The 14,306-nt window shown below is 39.3% G+C and overlaps 1 protein-coding gene across 8 annotated transcripts in view; it reads right to left on the bottom strand.

Annotated features, from left to right (window-relative positions):
* Positions 1-2,317: 2,317 nt before the first annotated feature.
* SPAG9 (sperm associated antigen 9) overlaps positions 2,318-14,306 on the bottom strand; it is a 149,460-nt gene continuing 137,471 nt past the window's right edge. For 7 of the 8 annotated variants that reach the window (XM_041724570.1, XM_041724571.1, XM_041724567.1 and 4 more), the window contains 3 exons: positions 13,962-14,138; positions 10,905-11,054; positions 2,318-5,869 (listed from right to left, as the gene is read on the bottom strand). In XM_041724570.1, the coding sequence (XP_041580504.1) occupies positions 5,754-5,869; positions 10,905-11,054; positions 13,962-14,138 (443 nt within the window). In that variant the 3' untranslated portion in view covers positions 2,318-5,753. The other variant, XM_041724569.1, reaches the window with a different exon arrangement.

Genomic DNA, 14,306 nt, shown 5'->3' with positions numbered 1-14,306 from the left:
AATGAATGAAGCTTTCTGCTCCTGGAAAACCTGTCTGGGAGTCCAGCTGGGCTTGCGTTTGTCTCAAGCAGCTGTTCCCAATGCAAGCATCAGAATCACCTGAGTTACTGATTATCCAGATACTCCAACAGAGTCAGACACTCCCAGAGGTGAGAGGAAGAAGGAAGTGATGTCTGGAACTAGTACGTAGGCAACTCTGGCCATACTCCCCCTCCTGGCCTGGTGGAGAACTGCAGCTACTGCGTAAAAGCTGCCAGCCTGACTGGGCTTCATTGCTCCACCTTTCTCCTTTGAGTCTGGGATCAAATCATAACTACTTATTGTCTGTGGCTGGGAGGCAACGTTCTGCTGGGACATAAAATTGAGCAGCTGAACAATATGGCTCCTTTTGTGGGTGTCATTCTGAAAAATACACTGTAAGGAAATTCCACCTCCCAGGTATCTGGGCCTTGCAGGGGCCTGGCTAACCACGGCCCATAAACAGGAATTGCTGGTATGTATACAGACAACACATGGAGGCAAATCAGACTCAGAGAGGGCTGGAGCCAGCACTTTTTACATCGCCTGGATAAACCACCCCCCCTTTAACCCACGGGAGACCTAATTAGTCCCAAAGATGTTACAGAAATGCTCCTCAGCCTAAGCCACACTTCACACTTAACCTATGACACTTCACAGATGCTGGGACCAGGCCCACAACAGAGTCCTATTCGGTAGGTCTAGGGTGGAGTTTTATGTCTTTATGGGTGCTTCTGGGGTGCTATGTTAAAGTGAGTTGCTTACAGTTGCAGTTTCTAGGGGCAGCGCCTAGACAGGTCTAGAGCCTTCTTTCCTGCTATATATCACTAGGTCTCTAAAGAAAAGGAGTTTATTATTTTTAAAAAAGATTTTATTCATTTATTCATGAGAGACACAGAAAGGTAGAGACACAGGCAGAGGGAGAAGCAGGCTCCATGCAGGGAGCCTGATGTGGGACTTGATCCCAGGTTCCCAGGATCAGGCCCTGAGTCAAAGGCAGACGCACAACTGCTGAGCCACCCAGGAGTCCCTAAAGGAAAGGAATTTAACTGTATTGGGGCCCCTGGGTGACTCAGTTGTTTGGGTCTCTGACTCGATTTCGGATCAGGTCACGATTGCAGGGTCATGGGATCCAGTCCCGTGTCGGCTGTGTGCTCAGTGTGCAGTCTGCCTGTCCCTCTCCCTCTGCTCCCCCCAACCCTTCACCAGCCACCGATCCTGTTTCTCTCTCTCAAATAAATAAAATCTCTAAAACAGATTTAGATCTTAAATATTATGGAATATTTAAGATATCCTGAGAAGTCTCCTAACTATAAAACCTTTCCTAACAAATTTGCCACTGCAGAAAATTAAGCCCATGCCCTTTGTGGCCATCCGAGTTCTCATGCCTATGCAGAATGGGTGATGTTTGGGGGCTGGATGAGGGTGAGCTTGGGCACTTGAGCAGTTATTGTTCCACTAAGGCTTGAAAGACAGTTTCCTCACTGGGTGGGACTTCAGGCCACAGTCTCTGTGCTGAGGACAGCCCCCCAAAAAACTATAATGAGCATGTCCTTTCCTGTGCTGCTCGCTCCTCTGGCTTCTTCTAAGACTGGCTGGATCAGTAAAATGAATGAGGCTGAAAAAATTAATCAGTTTCCAAAACAATGACTTGGCAGGCCCCAGAAGACCAAGGGGGCAGTTAGGTAAGGTCCTGTAGAGCAGGAATGAACCAGGTTATTAATTATACTCTAGAGCATCCAGCCTCAACTGGATGGATCGCTGTGCCTTCATCAAGTGAACTAGCCTATTAATATGCTGATTGGGGCTACTTTTACTGTCGTGTCAGAGCCCACATTTCCTGTAAACAAAGTATACAGGATTGGACTAAATACCACTGCTCTGAATATGGATTCACACTGTGCTACCACATGATTAGTTTTATAATCATCCTTCCTTCCAGAGTCTCTTTCATGCAAATGGGTCACAAATAAGCACAGTGTATTATTAACATCTACATTACAGCCTGCCTCTCATTACTGAGTTAACATGGCAACTGGTATGCCTTATATCATGTGTGGGTTGTTACTCAGCACACCCACATTTCTAGAAAGCCCTATGTCTATTACTCATTTGAACATGTGAGCCAAGCAATCATGTTCTTCATGTATTCCCCACTACTCACCTTCAGCCTGAGCAAATGGCGACAGTCCGTGCTGTCATGTTTGATGGGGGAAGATTATTATTAGACTGTTGAATAAAAACCAAGTCCAGACCCCTAAGAAAGGCAAAACCAAAACAAAATACACTGGACCTCATACATGTTTCATATACATATTTATATATATTTCATGTACAAAGTTACATTCCGAACCCCAGGGGTTCCATAATAGAAATAAATACTGAAATAACTACATTGCTAAATGAGCTTTTTGCTCATAGAAATGAAGCCTCAGCCTCTAAGAGACAACAAGTGGGACACTCTAGAACCCATTTTTCAGGTTATAGAGGCCAGTAAAAGTCTGGATAAAATGTCTAGGACAAAAAACAAATTCAGAACATAAAATGGTTAAAATATATTCAAATATATTGAGAAATGTATGACAAAATTAATAATAAAAACTTAATTTTTAAGAGAAAGAAAAAGACATTTAGTGTTACAAAATAGCATAACCCTGTTAGAAAAGCATTTATGATTTCCACATTTAATTCTCTCTTCTCTACTCTTCCCATGTTATAAACTGGGGCCAAATGAGTCCCTTTCTCAACATGATCAATTAAGAAGAGCCCTAACTCTGCTTGAGTCCTTTGGTAACGATCATAATACTCACAATGAAATAAATATTCAGTTCCACAGCATTTGCAAGAAAGACGCACATTCTTTAGGACAGTTAATGAGACAATTGTTTTGCTTTGTTTTGTTACTAAGGCAGCCTATGTTAAAGGGTCTATTCTCAAATGCAGTTAGACCTTTACAAGAAATGAACAATACAGCAACTGAGAGCATGTATTTTAATCTTTTCTATGCAAACACAATTTGAAAAGTTATGTGCTGCATACTTTGTGCTCAAAATGTTTTAAACTCTCAAAAAGCTGCATCTATTAAGATATTCGTTCCTATTTAAAAAATTTAGATCCACACAGGTTGGAGAAAAACACTCTCAAAACAATGTTCTTCAAGAATATTCTCCCTTTGCCTCACAGGGATTTCAACCTGCATTTCATAGTAAGTGTTAGGTTGGTGTACAGGATACTTTCATTTTTGTAGACGAGCAATGGTCGAGCATCGGCAATTTCACATGGTTCAACCTCATACATAACCCAAGAATAACAAAATGAGAAAATTCTTGGGTATCCCTTATTTCTTCCAACTAGGGGAAATCTATATTTTTTTACATGGAGAGACCAACTTTTCTCTATCCTTGAGTTGGTAGGTACAGGAAGTATGCACCAACCACTTTGCTGCTTCAATAAGCTTACATTCTGGTTATGGAAGCAACTGTTACCACCTTGACCAAAGTAAATGTTACAAGAATATAAGCCTATTATTGGGGGAATGGGGGAAATAAAATAATCTGTGGGAAATATTCAAATGAAATTACAAATATAAGGACAAGCCCTTAAAACAACTTGTACAGGCATTTGTCTCTAGTCCCTGAAGTTATTAACAGGGCGACAGATAATCTGACAGCTTTAGATAAAATAGCTACACCCCTATATTCCTTATGTTAGAGCCAGTAAGTTTAAAAAGAACAATCAGAACCATTGTAACATGTCTGCATTTTTCATCTTTAACCTCCTGATTTCCTAAATTACATTTGGTCATACAAACATGTAAAAGACTGAACAGCAGATGGAGTCTTACTCTGGGATGCTTACTTCTTGGGACTAAACTTTCCAAACACTTTCGTGTTTCCTTTTTCTGAATTTATACAACATTCCCCCAAAATGTTTAAAAATGTGGGGGTTTTGTTTGTTTGTTTGTTTTTAGGTATTGCCAAAAATGGCTTGGATTTAAAATAAAAACATAGCTTCTCAGCTATGATAAGTGGCCCAAGTTTTGGTGCCTTGAAGAAAAGTGATTGAGTAGTTCAAGCAAAAAAGCATCCTTTTAGTATAGCTTTTACCAAAGGAGTTTTTCCTTCTGGCCATCTAAAGTGGCCATAAATTTATTGTGTACACAATGTGCTTCTAGACACATGTGGCCAAATGGCTCCAAAGGCCTCCTCCAGCTCATTAAATCCCGTGTATTTATAATCTAGCTTAATCCTGTAGATGCTTGAAGGACAGTGGCATACTTTTTACAAACATGTCTGTATGACATTCAGAAAGAACAAATCCCTGGCACTTAAGAACACTTACACAGTCTGAGGCCTGCGTGTGCTTACTTTTCCTTCAAGTAGGCCTTCTGATAACTGGGGGCCTTTGTTCAACAGGCTTAGATTTTTAAAAAATAACACTTAAATTTATATTCAGTTTTGCTTAAAGAAATGGTAAATAACACATTTTCAAGAAGCTGGAGAGGGAAAAACTGCAGCAAAACGGTTTTTGAAAACTTATGAAACAAGAAAGTCAGTTAAACCCAGAGTCGGTTTTTTTAAATGGTCAGTATACGCAAAAAAGATGAACATGTTGTGGGCTTTTACTTTATGGTATCTTGGCTTTGTCTTCTTCCCTTTCATAGTTTTCCTTTTTGAAGATGGCATTTTAATCTTAAAAGGGCACAAAAGCTTAAAGGTGTCATTTACATACAAAATATCAAGTGCTAGCTGTTCTGTAGTTTTACATAGAACAAGAAAAAATACTGTTTCTCACCAAATCCCTTATTCGATCCATAGGCCACTCTATCACCACTGCAGCTTTACTCTTATTAACTGGTAAGAGCAGTCCAAGAACAACTGGTAAATAAGTGAATTTTTTACATGGAAAAAATTCAACCAACTACCACCATTCACTGATACAAGAACCCAAAACACAATTTCCTTAAAAAAAAATTCTTCCCATTGTTGAAGTGATCTTCTGAGCCTTATAAATAATAAACCTTTCAGACACGTCAGTATGAAAATGAGACTAGTACTCAGAGAGCAGGCCTCATAAACTTTAGAGCTCTAATAAGTCAAAACAGGAAACTTTTATTTAAATAGTGTAGTCTTAATTTCTTTAATATAAAACCCCCCAAATCTGATGAAAACAAGGTTTTATATACCATATAAACAAGATTTGTCAGATTTGAAAGTGAAAGTTAAAGTAATTTACAGTTAGCTTTTAGCCCCCTGGGACATTTAGAGAAATCCTGAAATCCACCTGATACTAGCTTGTGTCAATTTTATAATACATTGGGAAAAACTTTATTATTGTACTTAATGGTACAATTTCACTTATCAAGTGTTCCCATTAATTCCATTATTAGTGACAGCTAAAAAGTGACCCCATCAAACAAAGTGAGTGACATTAACTGCGGCAGAGTAAGCCACATCTGGATTGCTTTCTGTAATTTACCAGTTTGCAGAGAGTAAACATTCTTTGATTTGTTCATAACATACTGAAATTGCCTATAACACTGGTGCAGTAAAACAGCTAGTTCCTGTATTGTTACGGTAGGACAGGTTCTGTAATATAAAGTTAACAGGAAAAAGAAATGCTCACACATAATGTGGTGAAACTAATTTCACATAGAGAGCATTAAATAAAGGGGCAGAGGGAAAATAAACCATGCAGAAGAGACAGCTTCCCCGCCTCCACCTGTTCCTATGTGCTCACTCACTCCCATACATCACTTGCCACACTATCAGGTGACTCCTTTCTGCTTTGGCGACAGAAGGTTCAAGTGGAAGATCCTCTCCAAGAAGTTCTGATTCTCCACCTTCATCACCTGGGGGATGATAACAAGAACTCAAGTTAGGTTGAGCATCGAATATGCAGTCCAAAGGACAGCAGATAGAATGTCCATGGTTAGCCTGTGAACAGTACGCACAAAGGTTGGCCAACTCCCATTTTGGAGAACACAGGACAAGAAATGACATAAATCAGAACCCTCACTTGCCCGACTTCTGAAAAGGTTAATTAAGTTTTCAGACAATAAAAGTGAGTTCACAGTACTAAATTAGAAACCCATCCCAGTATGTCTGCATACTGAGGTTAACAGAAATGAGAAGCTAAGAAGGAAAAGCTGTCCGACCCTGTGTTCATCCAAATGGACAGAGTCTACTCTCATTTGTGTCAAACTGAGAAGTGAGATTACATAAGCCTATAAATGTGGAGGTGTGGAGATAGAGCCCACACACCCACAAACTAGCTAAACCCAAACAACTCATGTTTGTTGTCAGTGACAATAATGCTCTCCAATCAGAGATAACCAATACAGGCACATGGAAACAGAAACTGCCTCCCTGCAGCACTATGAGATGGCAGATTCATCACACAAGAATACACTCAGATTTTTGTTTTTTAAGATTTTATTTTATTTTTAAAAATATTTTATTTGGGACACCTGGGTGGCTCAGTGGTTGAGCATCTGCCTTTGGCTCAGGGTATGATCCTGGAGTCCCTGGATCGAGTTCCATGTTGGGCTCCTCACATGGAGACTGCTTCTCCCTCTGCCTATGTCTCTGCCTCTCTCTCTGTGTCTCTCATGAATAGATAAATAAAATCTTTAAAAAATAAAAAAAATAAAGATTTTATTTACTTATTTGACACATGGACAGAGACAGAGAACACAAACAGGGGGAGTGGTAGGCAGAGGGAGAGAGAAGCAGGCTCCCCACAGAGCAGGGAGCCTGATGCGGAGCTTTATCCCAGGACCCTGAGATCATGACCCGAGCTGAAGGCAGACGCTTAACCAACTGAACCACCCAGGTGCCCCTAAGATTTTATTTTTAAGTAATCTCTACACCCAATGTGGGGCTCGAGCTCACCACCCTGAGATCAAGAGTCGCAAGCTCCACTAAGCCAGCAAAGGCCCCTCTATGTTGGGTTTTTCTTCCCATGATTTTTAAGTTTAGGATAGATTATGAATTAATGGTGTATGGTAGAAATGAAGGCACAAGGCCAAAGCCACAGAAGGCTATAGGTTCTTCTAGGAATAGCTGAATGAACTGGATAAATGAAGTCCTGACTAAAGACACTGCTCCCCAAGGGCCAGGGCAAGCAAAGCACACTCCTCTCTACAACGTACATCCCTAGTTTTGCTGTTGCAGACCAGGGTTACTCTGACACAACTCAGTGACAACTGGTCTCTGGGGTGGATTCTTCAGCAGAATCCTACATACTTATATACCAAGGGGCAAAGGTACACTGCTGATCTGCTAGTTTTGCCATGTATCTCACCTGAATTTCAGCTGGGCAAAAGAAAACATTGGTAGTGTCAACGAGAAACTGGCAGAGAAAAAAACCCCTAAAAATTGGCATTTTTCTCTGCAGGCCAAATACTCCTTAACCTACCTCTTCGTGATCCTTTACAGCAATGTCCAACTGTGTAGTGGAGCACGATCTCAAAGATTCAAGACAAAATCCAAGAATGTAAAAAAATTGAGTTTGGTTTTTAAATTTTAAAAAATTACAATGAGGGATGCCTTGGTGGCTTAGTCAGTTAAGTGTCTGACTCTTGATTTTAGCTCAGGTCATGATTTCAGGGTGGTGAGACCAAGTGTCAGGTTGGGCTTCATGCTCGGCATAAAGCCTGCTAAAGAGTCTCTCCCTCTTCTCCCTCTGCCCCTCCCCACTAAAATAAACAAAAAAAGAACTAAAAAATAAAAAATTACAATGATAATGACAAATTAGTTGGCAAGGTTAAAGGCTGTTGGTATTTGAGTTGCTTTGTTTTATAAAGGTTCTACTGTTTTATATATATATATATATATATATATATATATATATATACTGAAATATATACAAATATGTATATGAAACATGTATGAGGTCCAGTGTATTTTGTTTTGGTTTTGCCTTTCTTAGGGGTCTGGACTTGGTTTTTATTCAACAGTCTAATAATAATCTTCCCCCATCAAATCACCATTTCCTAGGGCTCTACATCTTACTTAATTAAACCACTGAAACCAGAAGACTGGTGATAAACAGGTGACAGGGATTTAGAGCACACCTGTTGTAAGAAGCATGGGTGATGTATGGAAGTGCTGAGTCACCAGATTGTACACCTGAAACTAATACAACACTGTATGTTAACTACACTGGAATTAAAAAAAAAACAAAATACGGGACTCATGGGATCAATTTTTCATTGTTAAAATATTACAGGAAACTAAAATGGAACAAAAAGATCAAATTTTATTTGAGAAAAAAAAAAAAAGTATACTTACCTACTATTAAAATTAAGCCTGTGCTTTCCAGGCTGGATTAACTAGAGATATTGACAAACCTGGTTAAACAATTTTTATGCTGTTTTCAGGATCCGCAATGGAAGGAGTTTCCAGTGCACATGGAAAAACCAAGATTTTATTAACATACTCCTTAGTATGGTTCCAAGTGCCATGTTTCACGCCAAGTAAAAGCTGCCCTAATCACCCCAGCTAAATGGAATCCCTTTCTATCAAGGAATTCTGCACCAATAGCCATTCATTCATTCATTCATTTATTTGATAGTCAATTATTTAAAAACCTTTTGAAGCAACTTCATTCCTACTAACATCACTAGAATCAGTCAATTCCTAAACTTCACAGTAACATCCCCCCCTTAAAAATGTATAAGTCTTTTGCATTAGATAGTCTGGTTTACACTAATTATATGCAGCACACTGTCATTTACATGGCCCTAAATTTTATACTACTTTCTTATAGAATTCAACAGCCCCCAAATCCCTCCCTTCTGAGATATACCTAAAGCCCAGCAACCATCTTTGACCTAAGACAACTCCAAGCTCACAATCTCCTCAAGGTCAAGGCGATGCCCAGCATCAAACTCCTCCCTCTCTACCCTCCAGGTCTGCTTGTCTTTTTTTTTTTTTAAATATTTATTTATTTATTCATGAGAAACAGAGAGAGAGAGAGAGAGAGAGGGAGAGAGAGGGAGAGAGGCAGAGACACAGGCAGAGGGAGAAGCAGACTCCATGCAAGGAGCCCGACGTGGGACTCGATCCTCGGTCTCCAGGATCACACCCTGCACTGCAGGCGGAGCTAAACCGCTGTGCCACTGGGGCTGCCCTGTTCTGGTAGTCTTTATGTCTGAGTAAATGGGTCACCTCACCTTTCTCCACATCCTATCAGTTACTAATCCCTCATCACGCTGCTTTATTCCTACTGTTACTGCCCTACTCAGTTTTTCATTTTTTTCCTACCTCATTTCCCTATGTCTAGTTGTTTTTTTGTTTTTTAGATTTTATTTATTTATTCATGAGAGACACAGAAAGAAAGCAGAGACACAGGCAGAGGGAGAAGTCAGCTCCTCTCAGGAAGCCTGGTGCGGGACTCAATCCCTAGATCCGGGATCACGCCGTGAGCTGAAGGTGGACACTCAACCACTGAGCCACCCAGGCGTCCCTCTGTATGTCTAGTCTTATACCTCCAACTCATCTTCTACACAAATCTATTCACATTGCTCTTCTATTTAAAGTCCTCTGATAGTTTTCCTTAGCTTTAAAGATAGAAGTGCATTAACTATAGAGAACAAACTGATGGTTACCAGAGAGGAGGTGGGTGGGAGGATGGGGGAAACAGGTGATGGGGATTAAGGAGTGGACCTATTGTGATGAACACTGGGTGATGTGTGGAACCGTTGAATCACTGTATCATACATTTGAAACTAACACACTGTATGTGAACTATACTGGATCAGAGAAAGGGAAGGAAAGGAAGGAAATACATACATACATACATACATACATATATAAAAATATAGAAGTGCAAACTCCTTAATGTCGTATATAAAGATCTTCCATAATCCAGCCCCAATCCCCCCTTTCTCGATTTATCTCTGGTCAAATGTACACTTGTCTCTCATGCTCCAGCCATTTAAAAATACTTTTTCTTCATTCAAGATGGTTTCAACATTTCTAAGCAAGCCTTTCTTTGATCAAGCTATTCTCTTACCTTGGAATGCCAATCCTCAGCATTCCTCATCCTGCTCATTCCCCAGCCCAATTCTTTAGATTACCACCATGCAGATCTATGTCAGCTCAAGCATCATGTGTTGCCTCTGTCCCTGCCCCACCCCCTGACCCCCAGAACACCTGTAACACTTATCTATTAACATACTGCTATCTCTGCACTCTTCCATAGTCTGCTGAAAGGGATCTTTGATTTGTATCTGCATCTCAAGCTTAAGACTGACAGGCACCTAGCAAATCATGTTTGTAAGGTGAAAAAAGAACAAACAAAATCCATATTGGTACAAACACTACTTTATAAAGTATTTTTATTTCTCCCTTTTGTAGGTGAGGAAACTGGGCTTCAGGGAGGCTGAATGATTTGTCCAAGGCCTTCTGATTCCTTATCTTATACTCTTCACATACACCTCCATATATGACCCAATCCTGTTTTCTTTCTTTTTTCTTTTTAAATGGTGGGTCATACAGGTCAACAAGAGTCTTACTTTTCATCAAATTTTATTTGCAGATAATGCAGGGTTTTTTTTTTTTCGTTTTTAAAAAAAGTAATCTCTATACCCACCATGGGGCTCAAACCTACAACCACAAGATCAAGAGTTGCATGCTCTTCTGAGCCAGCCAGGCACCCCAAATCTTGCTATTTTCAAATGCTCCTTCAAACAAATACACTTCTGTATAAAAAACTTAAAAAAAAATAAGAAAAAGGGTAATATAAACTTGTTTTCTAAGTCAAGAATTCAAAGAAAACCTCTTAAAAATCACTTATCAGAGTAGTTTCTTGTTTACTATGAGTGAAAATCCAAGTTACAGAACACAGTGGAGATCGAGCTCCCAGAACCAATGACTTACCCATTCGGAAGTCAATGTAGCCCTCTCCTCCACTGATGACCAGCATAGACTTCAAGGGCGTCTGGCTGCCAGGCTCCGGTGTAGATGGCCCTGCCTTGTCACCTGTTAGATCTGTGCCACTGCTGCCACTTTGTGGGCTGATGACTTGACCTATTTGTGCAAGAACAGAAGAGGATGGTACTTACCACAGACTAGGGTGGGGAAGACTCATTTTCTCTGAAAATTTTCAGAAGCTTGAACAAAAGGGTAAATATATTCTGATACAACCAAAGTCCTGGGGATGCCAGAAACCTCTGCATGATCATAAAATACCTGTAAAGGTCATAGGAAGTCAATTCGAAAATCTAAGTAGAGCCCTTTTGTACCAAAGAAGGAATGGGTCCAAACCTATTCTGAGATCTGGGTGGCTAGGCTGGTCTTAGCTGCCTGCTTTATTTATTTATTTTTTTTTCATTCACTGAAAACACAGTAAAATTTTATTACAAATATCTTATAAAAAACAAATTTCAAAAGTTATGGAAATGTGTACATAAAGTGATAAAAATATATGTAAAAGTTCTTCGCTGATGCTTTGTACTAGAGAAGTAAAAACAATCTCGATGTCCATTCAATAGGGACTAATTAAGTAAAGGATAGCCCCACAATGGAATATGTAGTAATTTACAAAAGAATGAGGTAACTCTATTTAAACACTTATGGAAAGGTGTCTATTAATGTATAATAAGTGAAAAATAGTCATAGAACATTAAGACTACTATTCTATTTGTATAAAACTAATACACATGGACATACACAAACACACATATATTTGCAAAAAGTTTCTGGAAGGATGCATATCAAAACATTAACAGTGGTTACCCCTAGAAAATAAGGGGTGGTGCTGCCTGCTTTAGACTATTACAGTCTACATCTTTTGATCTGAGGAACAGTAAAGGGTGCATGTGCATTTATGTAAGAGACTGAGAAAAATCTTCAACGTAAGCCCTATGAGTTTGGATATTCATAATTAATATTTAAATATATTTCAAATCCATAGTTTTTCTCTCATTATTTAAGGAAAGTATATCTTATTTGTAATTTAGATCATGCAAATAAAATTACTGGTAAATGTGCCATTTATGCTAAAGTTTAAGTTGTAAGCAGAATTCCGTGAGCATGAAATGGCAAAGACACCTTTAACATGCGATAGTTTAAATGAACTAGATTTTTATGTATAAACATGAACAAATCTCAAAAAAATGAGAAGCGAGTTGGAGAATATATAAGTGACGTAACATTTAAGTTCAAAGACAGAAAAAAAGACTACGTATTGTTTAGAGACTTGTTCAAATATAAAAATATAAAAACATGGGCAGGATACTCATCAACTTCAGGTCAGGGGTAGCAGATGGCGAGGAAAAGTGGAAGGGAATGGGATTAGAGGAATATAAAGGAGACTCAGAAAAATAAATAAATAAAGGAGACTCAAAGGGGATTCTAAGACCCTTTTTATACAAAAGCAAAACAATATTACTATCAGGAATTCCATTTCTAGGAATTTATCCTAAGAAATAACTATATAATTATACAAGGTGTATGTTTCAGGAAGCTCATTACCATGTTGTTAAGAATACTGAATAACTGGTTAGGGAAAATGTGCCAGACCTACACTATGGACATTTAATCACTTGATCTTTAGAACACCCTCAGGAAAATGAGTATGAGTATAATTTTATGTGTCAACTTGACTAGGCTATAGTGCACAGATATGTGGCCAAACTCCATTCTAGATATTGCTGTGAAGGTATTTTTTTTAGATATAATTAACACTTAAATCAGTGGATTTTGAGTAAAGATTATTTCTCCATGGTGTAGGCCTCATCCAGCCAGCTGAAGGCTTTCAGAAAAAAAGGTCCCCCAAGGAAGAAGGAACTCTGCCTCTAGACTGCCTTTGGACTCCAGGGGCAACATCAACTCTTTCTTGGGTCTCCAGCCTGGCAGCCTACCTGCAGATTTCAGACCTGCCTGCCCCTATAATCAATCACATGAGCCAATTCCTGAAATTAAATCAATTTTGCATTCTTTCTCATACTGTATTGGTTCTATGTCTCATGTCCAGTGTCACACAGTTGGTGTCGTAAAGTCAGAGTCAAACTTTGTATAACTCCAAAACTTGCATCTTATGGGGGAAAAGAATTCAAAACATGGGTCCTGCTTGCAGAAGGTCAGTCACATCAGTTTAGTATTCTTTGTGGACAGAACCCTTTTCACTGGACATCACCACTACCATCTTTTACTGGATAGTGCTTTATAGTTCCGAAGCACCTTTGTTAATTTTCATAACAAATGAGGTCAAAAAAGCAGAGATTAGTCATGTCCACTTAGGAAATGAAGACAAGTCTCAGAGGTTAAGTGACTTGCTCAAGATAACTACCCAAGTGGTGAGACGGGGACTCCTATCTGCTGCTTTTTGCCATAACACTGAGAAAGGCAACACAGCACATTCCCTGTCTCTTCCTGTATACAATCTTTCTGGCCATCTCCTTCACTAGGCCCACAACTATTTCTGGTATTCTGCAGTGACAAAATACTATCACTGCTTTTCAAAAGCAAGGTCTCTCTCTCTCTCTTTTTTTTTTTTAAAGCAAGGTCTCTTTTTTTTTTTTTTTTTTTTTAATTTTTATTTATTTATGATAGTCACAGAGAGAGAGAGAGAGGCAGAGACACAGGCGGAGGAAGAAGCAGGCTCCATGTACCGGGAGCCTGATGTGGGATTCGATCCGGGGTCTCAAGAATCGCACCCTGGGCCAAAGGCAGGCGCCAAACCGCTGTGCCACCCAGGGATCCCAAGCAAGGTCTCTTAAATAAAGATTGACAGGTTTGTTTTGGGGGAGAAAGATTCCAAAACAATTTCGTTCAAATATCCCTATAGTGCTTTATCCAAACCTCCATTATAACTTTTCATATATTATACTGGAATTATTTGTAATTCGAGTTCTTAGCTTTAGACTAGGTAGTGGAACCAAGGGATAGAAGAGATAATTATATGCAACTTCTCAACAGAGTAATCTAACTCACCTGGGACTGCCACAAAGAATTTCACAGCATCTTGGTGCCCATGGAAGCAAAGCTGTGCATGTGCCATTGAACAGTAAGGTATAAATGTCCCGGGAGTCACTTTATCACTGTTTTCATCACCATATACTCGGATTACACTTCCAGGACGATTTCCTGGTGCTCCTGAGGTTTTATTTGCTGCAACAGAAAAACCAAAGACCAAATATTTTCCCCTAGGAAATAGTAATGATGCAGGATGTTACTGGTTAATCCTTATGATACTATCTAAAAGCTACAGCCAGTTGAGGTAAAAACAAGGGCAGCAATGCCAACTCAAGATAAAGCTGGAAAAAAAGGTAACATAGC

This window comes from Vulpes lagopus, chromosome 12, assembly GCF_018345385.1.
Source record: "Vulpes lagopus strain Blue_001 chromosome 12, ASM1834538v1, whole genome shotgun sequence".
NCBI classification, from domain to species: domain Eukaryota; kingdom Metazoa; phylum Chordata; class Mammalia; order Carnivora; family Canidae; genus Vulpes; species Vulpes lagopus.
Note: the sequence above shows the minus strand (reverse complement) of the source record. Positions and strands in the feature narration are given on the sequence as shown.